Raw genomic sequence first — 18,422 nt, 5'->3', positions numbered from 1 at the left:
TAACAAAGGAGTGGAGTGGATTCTGAGTAATGAGCAAGGATCAGCAATATATCATATCTCAAAGACTCTTGAAAGAATTGAGGTGGAGGAGTTGGAGGATTTGAAAGGGGTGATCAAGAGAGGGGTAATAGGAGCTGTGTTTTCCTCTCTTAGATGGCTAAGGATTGTGAATTGTAATAAGATGAGGAAGCTTGGGTTACATCAAGCTCCTAACCTTAAAGAAATTAGTATTCGGGGTTGTGGAGAAATAGAAGAGATATTCGAGGATGAAGGAAGAAGTTTGGAAACACTCCACAAATTTAAGAGGCTATTGTTACATGATCTGCCGCGACTGAAGAGCGTATGCAAGGCAACGATAACGTGCAACGCTATCAAAGAAATCCACATAAAAGAGTGCCCAAGATTGACGAAGAAACTGCCTGTGCATTTGGATGATCCTCCACCACCCACCCTAAAGCAGATATTTGTAGAGAGAGAATGGTGGGAGTCATTGGAGTGGGACAATCCCAACCTCCCTCAACTCCTGCGACCTTTGGTTAGGTTCAGATGAAGTGAGTGTAGTCGTTTCAATGTAAGAATAATGCACATTACTTCATTTTTAGGATTAGTTAACTTTGTGTTTCTTCCATTTTCTACATTAGTTACTTCATTAACTTTTTTTTCCCACATCTGAAAAGAACGAAAAAAAAAACTACTTCTTCCTTGCTCTTCTCAATTTACTTCCAACAACATCAACACAATGTATTTAAGATCATGGACGTCTAAATACACAAACTTTATGCTCATTTTGATTTTTTTTTTCACGAACTTTGACTCATTTTTTTTTTCCACGAACTTTGAGAATTGTCAAAAAATAAACGAACTTTGGCTCATTTTATTTTTTTTCCACAGAATATATTGTTATAAAAAAATGATTCAAATATTTCTTTTATAATTAACTAGCTAGCTTAATTAATTTAATTAATGATAAATGACAATTATTCAGAGTGACACAATTTTTTTTTAAATATATTTTGTAATCAAAACGATATTGTTTTGAAAAAAAATTAAATAAAAGATTTATTTGGATAATTTTTTATAATAATATATTTTATGGGAAAGAATAAAATGAGCCAAAATTGTGTATCTTTTGATAATTCTCAAAGTTCGCAAAAAAAATAGGGTTAAGTATCAAATTCCCCCTATCGATGGCGTCCCTATCGCGTACAGGACCTTATATTCAGGATAAGCGTTGTTTGCTACCTTAACGTGGCAAAATCGAACCAATTTTCCCCCCGCGTGTTAAAACGCCGTTAGAAAAATTATTTTTTTCTTAATTTGTAATTAAGATGGCCCCCATATCTCCTTCTCTCTCTCAGTTCCGGCAGGGGGCATTTTCTATCGGTCATTCTCTTCTCCCCGACGAGCAGCTCGACACAGCTCAGTCACCGCCGCTGCTCCATCGCCTCGGCGAGAAGTGCCGCCACCAGTCACCTTCTTCTCCCCGACTCGACCCCAGACGCTTCGTGAAGTCTCCTTCCTTGGTGACGGCAAGACGTCGTCGCCTCCCTCTCTCATTTCGGCGACTGCAGTGGCCAGCGGAGTCAGCCATTGTCCAAAGCCCCATCTCTCTCTCTTTCTCTCCTCTGGCTTCGACGGACAGCAGTAGCTAGGCGCCGGTGGCGCCGCCGTGCACTAACCTCCATTGAAGCCAGATGAGAGAGAGAGGGGAGGGAGGGGGTGCGGTATGGTGGCTCCTCCCGCTACTGCCAGGTCAAGGACACAGAGGAGAGAGAAGACGGTGTGAGATAGGGAGGCAGGGGCTAGGACATGGCGGTCGGCGGTAGCTTGGAGCTACTGTCCGACCGAACGAAGGGAGAGGGAGACCAGGGCGAGAGGCGGAGATACCCTTCGTTGCTGCTCGCTGGAATTGAGAGATGAGGTGACGGCTAGTTGCGCGGCGGCCTTCTCCGCCGCAGAATGTGAATCGTTGCCAGAAAACACAACGATAGGGGTCTTGACTATAGGGTCCTTTATGATTAAAAAAAAAAAAAAAAAAATTCTAACGGCGTTTTAACGGTGTTAAAACACGGGCGGAGGGGGGGAGAGCAATTCGTTCGATTTTGCCACGTTGAGATAATAAACAACGCTTATCCTGACTATATGGTCCTATATGCGATAGGGACGTCATCGATAGGGGGAATTTGGTACTAATTCAAGGATGTTTTTTTATAGCTATATATTAACACTTAGGCTGCGTTTACTTTGATGGATAAATTTATCCATGGAAAATGATGGATAACAAAAAATTATGCCTTGAAATGTCTATTTTCTTTTCTAATATTTGACACAAAAGAGATGTTCACAATTTTTCCTTCCTTATTTTCACTTCAATAATGAATAATATTATCATTGAGAGATAATATTATCCACCATTGAAGTGAAAATAAGGAAGAAAAAATTGTGAACATCTCTTTTGTGTCAAATATTGGAAAAGAAAATAGACATTTCAAGGTATAATTTTTTGTTATCCATCATTTTCCATGCATAAATTTATGCATCAAAGTAAATGCACCCTTAGTTAAAAAGCAGTTTAATGGAGTATGTAAAGTTGATGGACATGCTCAAATTTTTTGCATCATACTAGAATCTAGTGTTTCACAATTTTGTGTGTATCATCGTGTTCCACTATTATATCTATTATTTTAATGATATTAAATAAAATTTACTCCCTCCGTCCACCAATTAAAGTCCCATTTAAGGGCGGGCACGAAGACTAAGAAAGCTGAAAAATGTGTTGTGGGTGAAATATAAGGGTAGTTGACTAAAGTGATAAAGTAGTTGATCTAAGTGTTAAAGGTGTTGTGTGGTGGGTCCACTAGTGATAAAGTGTAATAATATAGAATATAAAAATGATAAAGTTGTTGTAAGGTGGATCCATTAGTGGCAAATGGTAGTAAATATAGGAAAAGAAGAAGAGTAAAAGAGTACAAAAAGCACAATAGGACTTTAATTGGTGGACAAAAATTTAAGTGCAAGGAGGGTTTTAATTCGTGGACGAAGGGAGTATTATAATATTATGAATCATACTAAAGTTTTATTTGCAAAAATTCAAATTTAGCAAAATTATATACCACCCATAACTTTAGATTTATCAGTCCAATAATAATAATCAAGAGTGAAATTAAATGTTAAAAATAATTATACCCTAATAAAATGAAATGGATTCTAGTTAATACTTATAAAATTAAATTTAAAACATATAAAATTAAAATTAAAGAAAATAATATATAGAAAATAATGAAAACTGAAAGTAGGGCACTGAATGTTCATGAAAGATAGAAAGATAGATAAATAAATAAATAATTTTGTTAAAAATTCATATAAAATCATAAATCTTGATCAATGTTAATATTTTTAATAATTTTATTTAGGCTTACTAAATATCGTATATAAATTAACTGAAGATTTTATGATCATTTTAGACAAAAATATGTAATTATATATTTCATTAAATAAATATGTAAGTGAATATTGTATATACGCTCTGAAAAATATTTTATGATTGTTTTAGACAAAAATATGTAATTACATGTTTCATTAAATATACCGATGACTAAATTATTAAAATATGCTTTTATAAAAGACGAAAAATAAGGAAAAACACCTAAAAAACCCTGGAGCGCACAACAGAGCAAACTCAGGGCCGAGCCTCATTAAAACCTTGCCATGGAAAACCCAAAGGGAAAAACCATCGCAAGGAAAAAGAGTACTCATCTAAGAAGCAAAACAACCAAAACGAGAACGCAGCGAGGAAAAACTTCGGGAACTCCGGCCTAACCATTGCCCCTAAGATCATCCGAACCCCGCTAACCCCAAAGAAACAACAACGAAAGAAGCATCCAACGAAGCTCAAGACAACAAACCTCCTGAGCAAGGAAAAAGAATAGAAACGCTCATCGCCAACTCTACCATGACAGTTCAACTGGCGACCAAAAAAGCTCAACATCGAAGGCAAAAAGCAGCCAACACGGAGACCCCAACAGAACGCAAACAACATGACTCCAGAGTTAAGCGCACCCAGAATCTAAAAAAAGCCATGGCGCGCTCCAACCTCAAACACCGAAACACTCACGGCCAAAAGGTGTCGCCGCACCAGCAGCAGCGAACACACCCGCCAACAGTTTGTCCAAAAACCGGAGCAAGCAGCCACACAAAAGAGAGATAAAAACTTACAGCGAACATGGTTATACACCGCTAAATCTCGTACCACAGCGTCACGAATAAGATCAACCCCATAATTCCACCAACCTTTCGGCGTGTGGGGGCTAGCCATAATATCTGCTGGGACATTTGTCATGAACCTAATTAATTTAGGGGGCAAAGAAGTAGAAAAAGCGGGACGGGAAATAGAGGAAGTCGCCGGAAACGGCGATGAAGAAGGTTGGGAATTTGGTACGGCGGTGAAGGAGGCTGGAAATTTGGGGAAGGAAGACGAAAGCTTAACTGTTGGTGGGAATGGAGCTGAGTTTGAGATAGGTCTGGGCAGGGAGGTCGATGGCCCAAAGGCCAAATGTGGCTGAGGAGGCCCACGGCCCAGAAAGAGTTTTGGGAGGCACTTGGTTTCTTTGGTGCTATCCTTTTATCTTTTATTATAGTTGGTGTATTTGTTTTGTTTAGCTTTTTAATATTGGGTCCACTTTCCTTAGTTTGGGGAGCATATATATTGTACGTGCATGGGTTGAGAAAACCCTAAGAAATGAATTATCTTTCATCTTCTATCTTACCTTTTTCCTCCTATCTTCTTTAATATCTATCAACACACAATCTCCTTCATTTTGTATTGAAAATCCCAGAAAAATTACAAGTAATAGTACAGGCTATTACATTGGTATATCAGAGCCTAGGTTCTGTTGCTTTCATAAGCAAAGATCCTAGTGGAAATGGCAGATGGCACACGCGTTAAGGAGCTGCAGGATTCACATAAGAAATTGGAGCAGCAGCTGATTGCTGAATCCAAAAGCAGATCAGCATTAGAAAATCAAATCAATGAGCAATTCAAGGTTTTGGATCAGAAAATTGACACAAAATATGATCAGTTAGCAAAATCCATGGGGGAGCTTAAATCGCTCATGATGGGGTTTAACAACAACAAGGAACCTATGGGATCATCTCTGTTGGGACCATCCCCATTCACATCCAGGAAAGAGGGTAGCTCAAATTCTAGACCTACTCCTTTCACTCTTGGGTCCAAATTCTGGATATAATAATCATAGAGTTGATTTTCCTAAATTTGATGGCACTAACCCAAGAGCTTGGATTATTAAATGCAATACCTATTTCAAACTCTCTGCTGCTATGAGTAATGAAAACATCGTGTAGTTAGCTGTGCACAATTTTGAGGGCAAGGCACTGAGTTGGATACAAAATATTGGCTGTGAAAATTTGTTTAACATTGGTTGGCAGCAGTTCATGGAGGAAATAGCTCTTAAATTTGATGATTTGAATGAAGGAAAAATGGTTATAGAGTTCAAAAATCTCAAACAATCAGGCAGCTATGATGAGTATGTGGAGAAGTTTGAAGAACTTAGGGCCTGTTTGTTACTCAGCAATAGCATGAATTATTCCGAGGAATATTTTGTGGCAAGTTTCATCAGTGGTCTTTCTGAGGAGATGCAGGGATTTATGTTATTATTTAAGCCTAAGACACTGCATGAGGCTGTTGAGACAGGGAAGCAGCAGCTACTTACCTTGGAGGCCCTGTCTAAGAGGGTTAGGCCACCTTCCAAACCCTTTTCAGGTCAGAGTAACAACTATAAAAGGCCTGATGATGCCCTGCTGCATAAGTCAAATACTCCCAGCAATCCCAAAACCTCTATCGAACTTCTGACTAGTGCTGAAATGGCTGCCAGAAAAGAGAAGGGATTGTGTTACAATTGTGATGAGAAATATGTGTTTGGTCATAAATGCAAGCACAAGGTCTTGTATATGACTATGGATGATGAGCAAGAGCTGGCTCATCTCCAACAGACAGATGAGGAAGTAGAGTTAACTTATGAGAATGATGGGCAACTGGATGAGGTCCACATGACAATGGAGTCACTGTTGGGTCATCATAACTCTACTACAATGAGGGTTATAGGTGAGTTTGAAGGAAGATAACTGAGGATCCTCTTAGACACTGGGAGCACCCTCAGCTTCTTAAGGGGAGGTGTAGCAAAAGAGTTAAATGTTCCTCTTGAGAAAGATAAACCAATCTTGGTCAAGGGTGCTACTGGACATAAATTGATAAGTCACTGGAGGGCTCATGACTTTACATGGACAATTCAAGGCCATAAGTTCACATTCTCACCCAGAATATTGAAAAATGAGGGGTATGACATGATCTTAGGGAGTGACTGGTTGAAATATTCCACCCCTATTAGCTTGGACTATGAGAATATGACTTTTACTGTTTATACTGGGGGAAAAAAGGTCAAGCTGAGAGCAATTACTAACCAAACACAATTTCAAATGCTTTCTGTTCATAACTTATTTCACCTAATACACCACAACTTAGGTGAAGTGGCAGAGATGTACCTGATTCAGCACCAAACCAGTGAGCTCACGACCCCAGATAGTTCAGCTATCTCTGAGTTGTTGGAGGAGTACAAGGATGTGTTTGAGGAGCCTCAGGGTTTGCCACCTATCAGAGGAACCGAGCATCAGATTGTGCTTAAGGCTGGGAGTGAGCCTAAACACCAATATCCTTACAGAACCACACACAAGAACAAGGATGAAATAGAAAAAATTGTGAAAGAATTGTTAGAGGCAGGCATAATTCAGTACAGCAGGAGCCCATTTGCATCTCCAGCTATTCTAGTTAAAAAGAAGGATGGCTCGTGGCGCATGTGCATAGATTACAGGTATCTAAACTCCTTCACAGTCAAGCATGACTATCCTATTCCCTTAATTGATGAACTACTGGATGAGCTACATGGTGCATGTTATTTTTCAAAATTGGATTTGAGGTCAGGGTATTTCCAAATACTTATGAAAGAAGAAGACAGGTATCTAACTGCTTTCAGAACTCACCATAGGCACTTTGAGTTCTTGGTGATGCCCTTTGGGGTCTGCAATGCTCCTGCTACCTTGCAATCTTTGATGAATCAGGTCTTCCAACAATATCTGAGGAACAGTGTGTTAGTATTTTTTGATGATATCTTGGTTTATAGTAAAAGCTGGAATGATCATTTGGTCCATTTGAGAGCAGTATTAGAGGTTTTGAGAACTAACACCCTCTTTGCTAAAATGAGTAAATGTCAGTTTGGAGTGCAAAACATTGAGTATTTGGGGCATATCATTTCAAGGGAAGGAGGCTACTGATCCTCAAAAGGTATCCTGAATGGCCTACTCCTAAGAATGTTAAGCAGTTGAGAGGCTTCTTAGGGTTAACGGGTTATTCTAGGAAGTTTGTCAGGAATTATGGGCTGATCAGCCGACCCCTCACTAAGTTATTAAAGAAAGACAATTTCAAGTGGGGTGAAGAGACCAATAAAGCTTTTGAAGAACTTAAAATTGCTATGGTGTCTGCTCCAGTTTTGGCATTACCCGATTTTACCCAACCTTTCATTCTAGAGACTGATGCTAGTGGAATTGGGGTGGGAGCTGTATTAATGCAGGGCAATAAACCTATAGCATTTCTGAGTAAAGCCCTCTGTCCTAAGAATCAACTCTTATCAGTTTATGAAAGGTAGTTCTTGGCATTTATTATAGCAGTGCAAAGGTGGAGATCTTACTCACAGGGGCATAAGTTCTTCATTAGGACTGATCAACAGGCTCTTAAGCATTTTTTGGACCAGAAAATTATGAATCCTGTACAACAGAAGTGGATAACAAAGCTGTTAGGGTTGGATTATGAAATTCAGTACAAAAAGGGGGTTGAGAACAAGGCAGCCTATGCCCTATCTAGATACCCTCTAGTTGATGTGGAATGTCAGTCCCTTACTACAGTTACACCATTGTGGATGCAAAGGGTGGGTGAAGCATAGCTATAATGGTGATGCTTACTTCTCCCAGGTGCTACTTTATAAGCCTATTGACCCAGCTTCTTATGCTGAGTACACTGTGGTCTCAGGAATTATACAATACAAGGGAAGAGTGGTTGTGGGTTCTGGTGATGGTTTAAGGCAGACTATTCTGGCAGAGGTACACAATACACCGTTTGGGGGGCATTCTGGAGTCTGGGGTACTTATGTCAGACTCAAGTCCTTTTTCTTCTGGCCGCACATGAAGAAAGATGTGGAAGAGCTGGTGCAACAGTGTGATATTTGTCAAAGAAATAAGTCTGAGCATGTTCCCTACCCAGGGTTATTACAGCCACTCCCTATACCAGACAAATATTGGACTCATATTACCATGGACTTTATCGAGGGTCTTCCTAAGTCTTTGGGAAAGGATGTTATCATGGTGCTAATTGACAGACTCAGCAAATATGCACATTTTCTGGCCTTATCTCATCCTTTTACTGCTCAAACCGTGGCCAAGCTATTCTTGGATAATGTCTATAAGCTCCATGCACTACAAAAAAACGCATAAATAGCGATGAAAAATAGCGACGGCGGCGTCGCCGCCGAAAATTACCGACGGCACGGTGGCGGCAAAAACGGCGACCCGCCTTTTGCCTATTACCGGCGCATTACCGACGGCAAAATAGCCGCCGCTAATTAGCGGCGGTTTCGCCGTCGCTAATTTAAATATATATTAATTTAAATATATATTATTTATTACCGACGGCAATTGCCGTCGCTATTTACCGATGGCATCCGGCCGCCGCAAATCACCACCGCCGGTGAGATCCGGCCGCCGTCCAGTGGAAATTACCGACGGCGGTGGCGTCGCCGCTAATTACCGACGGCAAATGTAAATTACCAAGGGCAAATGCCGTCGGTAATTAAATTTTTTTTTTTACCTTTTTTTATTTTTTTTATTTGTTTTTCATTTATCATCTAATAAGTTGGTCAAAGATAATAATACAAAAATATTAAAATTAAATATATATTGAAATACAAGTGAAAATTTAAACATTGATTATTACTAATCTAAGATTATTACTAAGAATTCAAGTTTTTTAGTAAGAAACTTATAATTATAACTTAAGAGTGTTAATTTGATTAGTGATTCACTCATCAATCATCACTAATCTAATATTATTACTAACAATTCAAGATTCTTAGTAAGAATCTTATTGTTGGGAACCTTGTGGAATATCCTAATCCTTGTCTTGATGATACCAAAATTCATAGGTCGTAATTGTAATAGACTAGAATTGTTTTGAACTCAAGTGTTAGAGTTCGTTTCTAGTTTAGTATGCGGTTCTGAAGACTGAAGACTGAAGGACGAAGGACTGAAGACTGAAGACTGAAGGACGAAGGACTGAAGACTGGAGACTGAAGATACCAACTGAAGTATCAGTTGAAGAATCAGTTTGGAACTGATTACTTAATGCGTGCCATAGACTGATACTAAAGTCAAGTATCGGTTGAACATTCTTCCTCGGACTGATCTTCCAACGTTCAAAGGAAGCCACGTACTCACAAGAGTACAGCCGCATTAAATGCAGAGATCTGAGGATCTTATCTCTGTAGAGGTCATTCCTATTTAGTGGTCACTTTATCAGAGACGTCACATCTCCTGTCCCTCAAGAGAGCCGTTTCCACCAGACAAGGAACCTCGAAGATTGAAGCCTCAGCCCAAATTCGAATTGCTCTCCAACGGAAGAGATCTTGAGGACGTTCTACGCCAACGGATCTATTCAAGAGTTCTCCTACAAATAGCGCTCGAGGATCACTTCAACCTTCACCGATTCAACAACATAAGCTGAAGCTCTGCCGAAATTGCTACTCAGTCTAAAGCTTAACCTCCCCAAAGCTTGAATCGAAGAAGAGAATTCCAAAGCCAAAATCAGTCACTGCTGATTACATACATTCTCTTAGACCTTAGGAAAACTTCTGTTTACCCAGAAGCCAAGGTCAAACTTGCTACAAAGAACTTGTTCTTTGCAGTATAGTTGGCACTCGTTCAAACCTTCTTTCCAAAAGAAAGATTTGAGTGTTTTGAGTGATTCGGAGTTCAGGAGGGTTTTCTGACTCTGAGAGTCTTAGCGCGGGTTGTGCTAAGCAAGAGAAATCCGACACGAGTGAAGTGTAGGTACTGAAGAAGGGTTTTCTTCAGTGGTACGGTTGTGTGCACCCGACAAGCACAGGGTTTGGTTTGCAGTGCACCTATTAAGCACTTACGGAGTGGATTGTTGGTCTGATCAACCGACCGTAGAAGTAGGAAAGGGTTTGTCCGAACCACGTACAAGTCTCTGTGTTGTTTACAGCTTTCAGTTTTACATTCCTACTTGTGTTGTTTCAATTGATAAACTGAATACTGATTAACGGCAAAGAGAAACCTAAGACCGACAACATGCTCAACCGAGGCTATTGCGAAACTAAGTTTAATTTCCGCTGCGTATGATATCAGTCTGACTGATCTATCCTTTGATAGTCAGGAAGAGTGTTATTATCTCTATTTTAGCAAACTCGACTGAAGCCCATAAGTGCATCAGTTAAGTTCCAGTGACTTAACTGATAACTCCTTACTAAAGAGCTTTCAGTATCAGTCGTCAACCCTGTTTGGTCAAAACTGTTTTCAGTCAACAGGTGTCTTTGTTTGCATGTAAAGTTTCGTTTAGATCTCTATCTTGAGATCCCTCTGATTGAGGAATTTGTAAAAATAGCCCATAGGTGTATTCCCCCCCTATACACCTATTCGAGACCCCTGGGACCTAACAATTGGTATCAGAGCAGGTTGTTCGCAAGAACATTCTGTATCTGATTAGGTTCTAACTGAACTAGATCCTAATGGGGGTATTTTGTTTTTGATCAAAATCTTTTCTCTAAGCTTCCTCTTTAGAGTGCTTGCTCCGTGTTCTCTTCTTGTTTTCTGTGTGCTTCTCCTTGCCTTCCCTCAAATGTACAGGAACAAGAAAGACTCCTCCAGCGACTATGTCCACACATACTTTCGAGGAGTCAACGGACTAGAGATTGGGACGTTGGATTCTGACCAAGACGACAGATTCATCTTTCCAGAAGAAAATTAGAGTCTAACCCACTCTCAATCAGAAGGAACGAGCAGATATGATCAAACTCGGCTAGAGTATCAACACCTAAGAATGAGATTTGAAAATCTCCTTAGGGAGCACAGACAGATCATCAGAGAGATCGATCATGTGCAAGATGCTCGAAGGTTCGTCATGCGTTACTTCATTTCAGATGAAGACGAAGCTGACAGAAGAGATGTTCAAGAGCGCAGACTGATCAACAGACTGAGACTGCTTCAGTCTAAAAAATAAGAACTTCTGCTACGTTTCGAGGAAACAGAGACAGAATTCAAAAGGACGTCAGAAGTCTTTGAAGAAGTGATTCATGAAGAAACACTTCAGTTCAGAAAAATGATGAAACGAGAAAGGAACGTGCAGCAACAGTCGACAGATTAGTAACCGAAGGAGAACCAGTCATACATTCCAGGGAGAACTTGCACTTCAGTCAACAACTAATCTAGTGATAGTCACTGTGTAAGCTTCTCTCAACACACTCACTTGTACTTATGATTGATTCTCTCTATCTTTTTCGACTGAAATGTGTTTAATCTGACGTGTCATTGTATTTACACTTTAATTCCTTTTAATTGACACGTGTAAACTTCGTTCAAAAATGGGTGACACACGATCACACGATCCCGCCCTTTTTACTAACAAGCGGATTGATCCACGTGCCACGTCTCTATTTGCACGGATTTCAAAAGTTTATTGAAACCGCCTTGAGCACGATCTTTCACATTCTCTACAAAAACGTTTCATCTTCGCAAAAGGATTTACTCAATCTCAGAGAAATCTTTTGTGCAAAAACTCTTTGAGTGTGCTATCTCTTCCTGGTATCTCTTCAAGGCTAACAGTTAAAATCCACAGTTCAATCTCTGTGAGAACCAATTTACAGATTTTTGCAAAAATCTTCTTCACTTCAAATTCCACATGGCAAAATAAGCATCTCAACAAGTTGTATGTTACGAATCCATTGTAACATCTGAGGGACTCCAGAATCTTGCCGAGTTCAACAAGATTAATGAAATCTTGGAACGCCATGGATGGACGAAGTTCATTCAATGCTCAACGGAGTTTCTTCTCGACAAGTCGACCATCAGAGAATTCTATGACAACATCAAGATTGATGAGTCAACTGGTGATCTCAGAATAGAAATCACTGTTTTCACCGATGAGAACTTCTCAGGTTCCACGAAGGTCTCCATCAACATCTCACAAGCTGCAAGGGAAGTGTTCAACCTCCCAACTGATGGACCCGCACCATTCTTCACCGGTGACGAAGCCACAAATCTCATGAGAGATGCGCTGATGAGTAATGCTCCTGCCGACCTCAACATCACAAATATTTTGAGCATATCAAGAATACATCCTCATCTCAGACCAATCGCCAAAATGATCAAGAAATGCTGGTTTGGCACTCTTGGATCTCCTGGTCATCTCTCGAGACCACACAAACTGGTGCTGATTGCCCTGATCCAGAAAGGCCCATTCAACTAGGAGAAGGCCTATCCTCAAATCCTTGCTGAAGAAAGGAAGGAATCTCACTCCACCAAGCATCTTCGTCAGGGAACCAGAGTTTCATCATTGATTCTTCACAGTGTGAAATAAACTCGTTGCTTCTAGAAGAACACCACCCAAGTGTCTTCCACCATTTATCTGTTCGAAGGACAGAAAAGCTCAAATAAAGAGAACGTCAGTCTGACAGCTGAAACCCTTTTATCCACTACGGAGCCTCGCTACAAAACTCGAGGCTCAATCAAAAGAAGCCGTGACAGTTCACCATCTCCAGTCAAGATCTTTCTTGACAATCCTCAAGTCTTCCAAAGCGGATCCTGAAGAAGCTACACAAAAAGCTTCAGAAGAAGTGCGGATTCCAAGCACTGAAACATCTCAGCAACAGTCTCCCACTGCTCCTCCACAAGATGAAGGAAATCTACAGCCGAATGAGACACGAGCAACTGACAACAGAGGAACTGATACAGAAGAACCTCCTCTCAGAGGATTCTTCCACTTCTGCCTAGAAGGATTCAACAAGAAAGCGAAGTTTAATAAGCCTGCTGACATCAATGCTGCATCCTCATCCTCTAACAATCAAACTGCTATTCTCATAGACTTTGTGATACAACTGGCCCAACATTGTGTCACAACCACCTTTCCCTCAATCATTGCAACCCTGAATCCCGTTGAGTTCCAGGATCTTGTCGACTACTTCTTCTTCATCTTTGTCAAAACCTTGCCCAAATCTCAATACAAGGAGATTGATGAAGTTCTCACTGAAGAGGAACTGGAAGCCTTAGAGAACAGCGTCTTTGAAAAATTCAAAGTCACTAATCTCTGGGATACTACCTGATTTCCAGAGGTCTTCTCAAGGAAGATGATGCTGAGGACACTGAAGTCCACCGTGAGTCTCCACCGCGTCAGACTGCTCCCGCCGATGCAAGAGGTGAAGAAACAGCTGCTGAAGATCAAACACCTGCAAGACCTCTCAACGATGAGGAAACTCAAATGCTTTATTAAAGACTGATCATTCAAGATGAATCAACTTATGAGTTGAATGTCAAAATGGCTATTCTTGAATCAACAGTCATGCATCTTCAACAGCAACTGGAAATGCAGAATAAGTACAGCGGTGTTCCTGAGTCCGATGACAAAGACAAACGAGAAGAAGACAATAAAGGAAAAGGGAAAATGACTGAAGAATCAAAAGGAAGTCCTCCAAGGAAACCAAGCAAGAAGCTCCGCATAAACTAAGGACAAGGGAAGATCCAGGAATGTCATCTGAACAGAAAATTCTCATTTTGTAAATGATGTTCTTAGGTTGTCTTTGTTCATTCTGTCTTGCTTTGTTCTTCTACACCTTCATGCAACTTTGTCTTTAAATGAATTCGAAACTGATTTACTTGTGCTATTCTTGCTCAATTGTTGTTCCTTGTGCCTAAATGTTTAAGTTGATAATGATTTATCCAATTTAGGGGGAACTCTGGTTGAGTATCATCAGTTTTTTACTGTTTTCCTAACTGATTGTTGGGAACTTGTGTTTATCAGTTTATATATCCTTGACTGATAAAGAAAATTAGGACTTGTGTAGCATAATGATTAACTGGCGACTTTGTATTAGGTTTCAGACTTTTAATTTCTGAACACCTCTTCTTGGGCATTTCTTTTCAAATCATTGCATGCATTGTACGCCGCCTATTTTCAGCAAGAGATCATGTCTAATATTCCATATCAGTTTAGATCTCTTATTTTAAGGTATTCCTCTGACGGGCATTAATTACGGACGTCAAAATTCATTAAACCTGACTTGGCGCGCAGATTTCAAACTGCCCACGTCTTTTCAATTGCCCTAGGAAATTGTTCATCTTCCACGATCACACTTCCTTCATTACACTCACTCCTCCATCATCCATTACTTTTGCACTCTCTCTAATTCCAAAATCCACAGCACTCTACTGTGAGATTACTCTCTGCAAAATTTCTCTTCTTCACAGATTTCAAACTTGAAATGGCCAAGACTAACATCAAGAAGAACGACAACAAGAAGGAGGCTCTGATCGAGAAAGAAGTCAGATACGAACAGTCCGTGCACAAGGACTCCTTCGAGAAGAAGCCTGAATACGCGAAAGTTTTGACAATTCTCAACCAGCACGGTGAAGGGTTGTATACTGAAAGCAAGACTTTATGCTTGTATACATTGATTCATTTGTTCACTGTGATTCTTCTATCTGAAATATTGTTATTGCATAATCCTATTATAGTCCAATTTATCTCATACTATAGATTATATGGTGTGTTGTAGATCACAGAAGATCATATAATTGGAAAAAGTTGAGATATAAATTGAGTTCACAATCGAGGCAACTATGGACGAGTTGCTGGTTTAGATTGTAGCATAAATGGACAAATAGTTTGTCTTGGCTATTTATTTATGCTAGTACCTTCGTGTATTGAACAGGATCACAATGAGATGAATTCTTATATTCTGACTAATTAAGAATCAAGATCTCGGTGACTTAAATAGTCTTAACCTTAGTTGGATTAATCGGTGTGAATAATAGATTGACTATTGCTTTGATTTATCATGGGTGAGAGTTCTCTTGAAGCTCAATATACTCGATACTTTGGGTGATACCAATTATTATTTGACATGCGATTATATTGCAATAAGGATCCGTGTCCTGCTAATAACAGGATGATAATATCCTCTTGAGGAACTTAATAAGTTTATCGTATTAAACCCTGCAGGTGGAATTAGTTCCGATACGATAATAAGTTTAAGTGGTAGCACACGAGATGTTGTTTATAATCAAACGACTAATTAATTAATTAATTGATCGTCAGAGGAATTAATTAATTAATGGATATTGGATATCTTAAACACGGGGATTAATTAAGTCTAATACTAGCCCCGACTCACCTAAAGAATAAAGAGGTAATTCAGTATTAATTTTCTAGTGGAATAAATTAATACTTGTGTCTCGATTTTATTCTGGGCTGAATAAGAAAATTGAGCACTGGGAGGCCAAACTTTATTCAAGCTAGTAGATCCCCGCTTAGCCCAATAAAGGCTTCACTCCATATGGGGCGTCCATCCATCTCTTTCTCACTTAAGCCTTTGGGCTTTGTTTTAGTTTAATTAGATGATGGGCTTATTATTTAGGGTTTTAATACCCAGTATAAATAATAGGTACGGCCCTAATTCTAATTACTTGTGACATTACGTGAGATAAAAAAGAGAGAAATCTGTGAGAGCACAGAAAGTGAGAAGCGGCGCGTTTCCCTAGGAAAATGAGAGGACTTGAAGATCGTTGCCACCCAACGTCAAGTCTTGCCGTGGGAACAAGTTGGAAGATCAACACTGGAGTCGATCATTGCCGGATTTGCAAGTAAGATTCTATCCTCTTGCTATAGGCACATGGTTTTGTATGTATTCGTTTGATATCCGAAATGGATCACGGGCACGTGAATCATATGTCAAAATATGGTTCCTTCACACGGATGGACCAAATTCGTCACCAGTGAAGCGAAATACCGACTGGATGATCTAGTCAGAGAATTCTATAAGAATCTCAAATTCAACAACTCCGGAGAGCTCATCTCGAAAATCAGCGTCTACACCGCGACAGATTGTGTTGAAGAGACTCTCAACGTCTCTAAGATTGTCAGAAAACTGTTCAAACTCCCAAACAGTAGAACTTCTTTCTCCAGTCTGACTGAGGAGGAAGCTAACAAGACTCTCAAGTCTGCTCTGAAGGATGAATCTGAATCGACGGAAAGCCAAGTCACACTTTCCCACCTTCATCCTGAGTATGCCATGCTGGGCAAGATCATCCAGAAATGCTGGATAGGTGCAACCGGAACCCCCGACAAAGCTTCTCAACCCAGAAGAATGTTATGGCAGCTCTTTTGAAGAACGAATCCTTCAACTGGGAAGAAGCTTATCTGAAGCTTCTCTACAACGAAGCTCACAACACAAGGCCTGCGACAATGGTTCGACAAGGGAACAGGGTTTCCCAGATTATCATCCGAGGAACAAAGAAGTATAGCTTTGTGCAATGGCCAAAGATGATTGATTTCACAGACAGTCTTCGTCTCTTTAAACCTGCAAAAAGAGAACCCAAACCTTCTCCGAAGACGAAGGTAATCAATATCTCCTCCCCACAATCATCTGGATCTGACGCCCCTGAATCCCCTCCATCAAATCCTCCTGCTCACATGAATGTGCCCTGCCGATCCCGTTCCACCCTCCCTCAAAAATCCTCCAGAAAGCCCATCTCACCAAAATCCAAAGGCAAAGCTGTCTTGGAAATTACCCCTGAACCAGTCTCTACTGGTCTTTCAGAGAAAATTCCAGAAGTCGTTGAACTACAATCAGAAGCTCAACGAGATGCTACAAATCACCTTCAACGTCTCCTTGGTGATTTTGATACATCACGAGAAGTCTATCAGAATCTACACAGACTTCTTACGTATACGTTTCTGAAGACAACACCCTATCCTCGGATCAACAGTCTTCACAGCAATCAAGCCGAAGACTCATTCGAAATGGAAGAGGCATCCTTGATCAGCCTCTTTCAAATTGAGAAAGTTTGGGATGTAATTTATGGCTTTGACAGATTTGCCATGAATTATCTGAATTCTTTCAACCAGTCAAGATATCCCAATGATGATGCTGGCACTTCGAAGGCATCTGAAGAGCCCTTCATCTTTGAACAAGTAGCTGATTTACTCAGCTCATCACCACATTGCCAGGATCCCCAAGAAGCTCCAGCATACGACTCTGCTCCACCGGCGAAATCTGCAGCTGATCCTGCCGCTTCTGAACAACTGATGACTGATCCGATCAGTCAGTTGAAATTGGTCTCAACTCCTCCATCAACCTCAGTTGAAGACAATCAACCCGGTGTCATTGAAATAGATGCACCTCTCTGCTCTTCGCCCACAGCAGAACTGAAATCAGCTGACAATGCTGATCCCTCATCCTCTGAAGGACGAGTCGAGGACATCACCAAGTCTCCTCAGCTTTCATCACCACCCCTCTTGAACACTGATGAGCCTACACTATTCGAAGGCATTTCTATCAGTCAAGAGCGAACGAGTTCTCAGCTCCCTGCTGAAGAAGAAGTTGAATGCCCTGCACTTCTGAGCAACGCCAAGGCATCCACTTCAAAAGCTCCCGTTAATGCTCAACAAGCACAGATCTCTTCTGCTAATCCAGATATTCTGATAGAACACGTTGAGCTTCCTCTCCCAACAGGACCTGTTCTATTCGATTCAGACAAAGACACTGATGAGCTCCTTACACTCTGGAAACACAATCGACCGCGCAAGAATCAGTTTCTGATTCCCGAAGATGTAGAAGATCCGATCGCTATCCAGCTCGAGCACATCTCCAATCAACAGCATGAAATCGAGTCACTTCATCATGAACTCGAACGTCAGAACATCTACGGAGAAAAGTTTATAAGGAAACTCAAAGAAATTCAGCAAGAGGCAACGAACGACATGATTCATCATGCCAATCTGATACATAAGCTCAAAATCGACTTGCTAAATGAGGAGATTGCTCTTATCAATTTCAAGAAGGAAATGATTGATCCAGACGAACGTCTTCCCAAAATCAAGAAGGACCACAATGACTTGTGTAACCTCTTTCTTGAAACAGAGATCAAGACGAAGACGCAACTTCATGAGTTCAAAACTCGGGTTGACAAATTGGAACTCGAATTTTTGCAAACGTTCATGCCTTCAACTGAAGTCAGACTGCTTGTTGCAGAAACAATGCACCCTATCCTGACTCGCCTTGCAGCAGTTGAAC

At 40.4% G+C, this 18,422-nt stretch overlaps 1 protein-coding gene across 1 annotated transcript; it reads left to right on the top strand.

Annotated features, from left to right (window-relative positions):
• The first annotated feature begins 4,922 nt into the window (after window positions 1-4,922).
• Window positions 4,923-13,621, top strand: LOC131007990 (uncharacterized). Its single transcript, XM_057934897.1, has 9 exons — window positions 4,923-5,190; window positions 5,366-6,121; window positions 6,197-7,239; window positions 7,329-7,711; window positions 7,784-7,994; window positions 8,038-8,520; window positions 12,101-12,562; window positions 12,921-13,427; window positions 13,475-13,621. Exons 1-9 carry the CDS (start codon window positions 4,923-4,925, stop codon window positions 13,619-13,621), a joined length of 4,260 nt encoding a protein of 1,419 aa, XP_057790880.1.
• The last annotated feature ends 4,801 nt before the right edge of the window (window positions 13,622-18,422 follow it).

The sequence above is a fragment of the Salvia miltiorrhiza genome, chromosome 2 (genome assembly GCF_028751815.1).
Source record: "Salvia miltiorrhiza cultivar Shanhuang (shh) chromosome 2, IMPLAD_Smil_shh, whole genome shotgun sequence".
NCBI classification, from domain to species: Eukaryota; Viridiplantae; Streptophyta; class Magnoliopsida; order Lamiales; family Lamiaceae; genus Salvia; species Salvia miltiorrhiza.
This window is presented reverse-complemented; position numbering and strand designations above follow the sequence as displayed.

Coding starts and splice junctions, on each gene's coding strand:
- LOC131007990 (XM_057934897.1), top strand. CDS start 4,923: ATGGCAGATGGCACACGCGTTAAGGAGCTGCAGGATTCACATAAGAAA. Junction 8,521..12,100: donor CCAAGCTATTCTTGGATAAT/GTCTATAAGCTC, acceptor GAGGGACTCCAG/AATCTTGCCGAGTTCAACAA. Junction 13,428..13,474: donor GCGTCTTTGAAAAATTCAAA/GTCACTAATCTC, acceptor GGTCTTCTCAAG/GAAGATGATGCTGAGGACAC.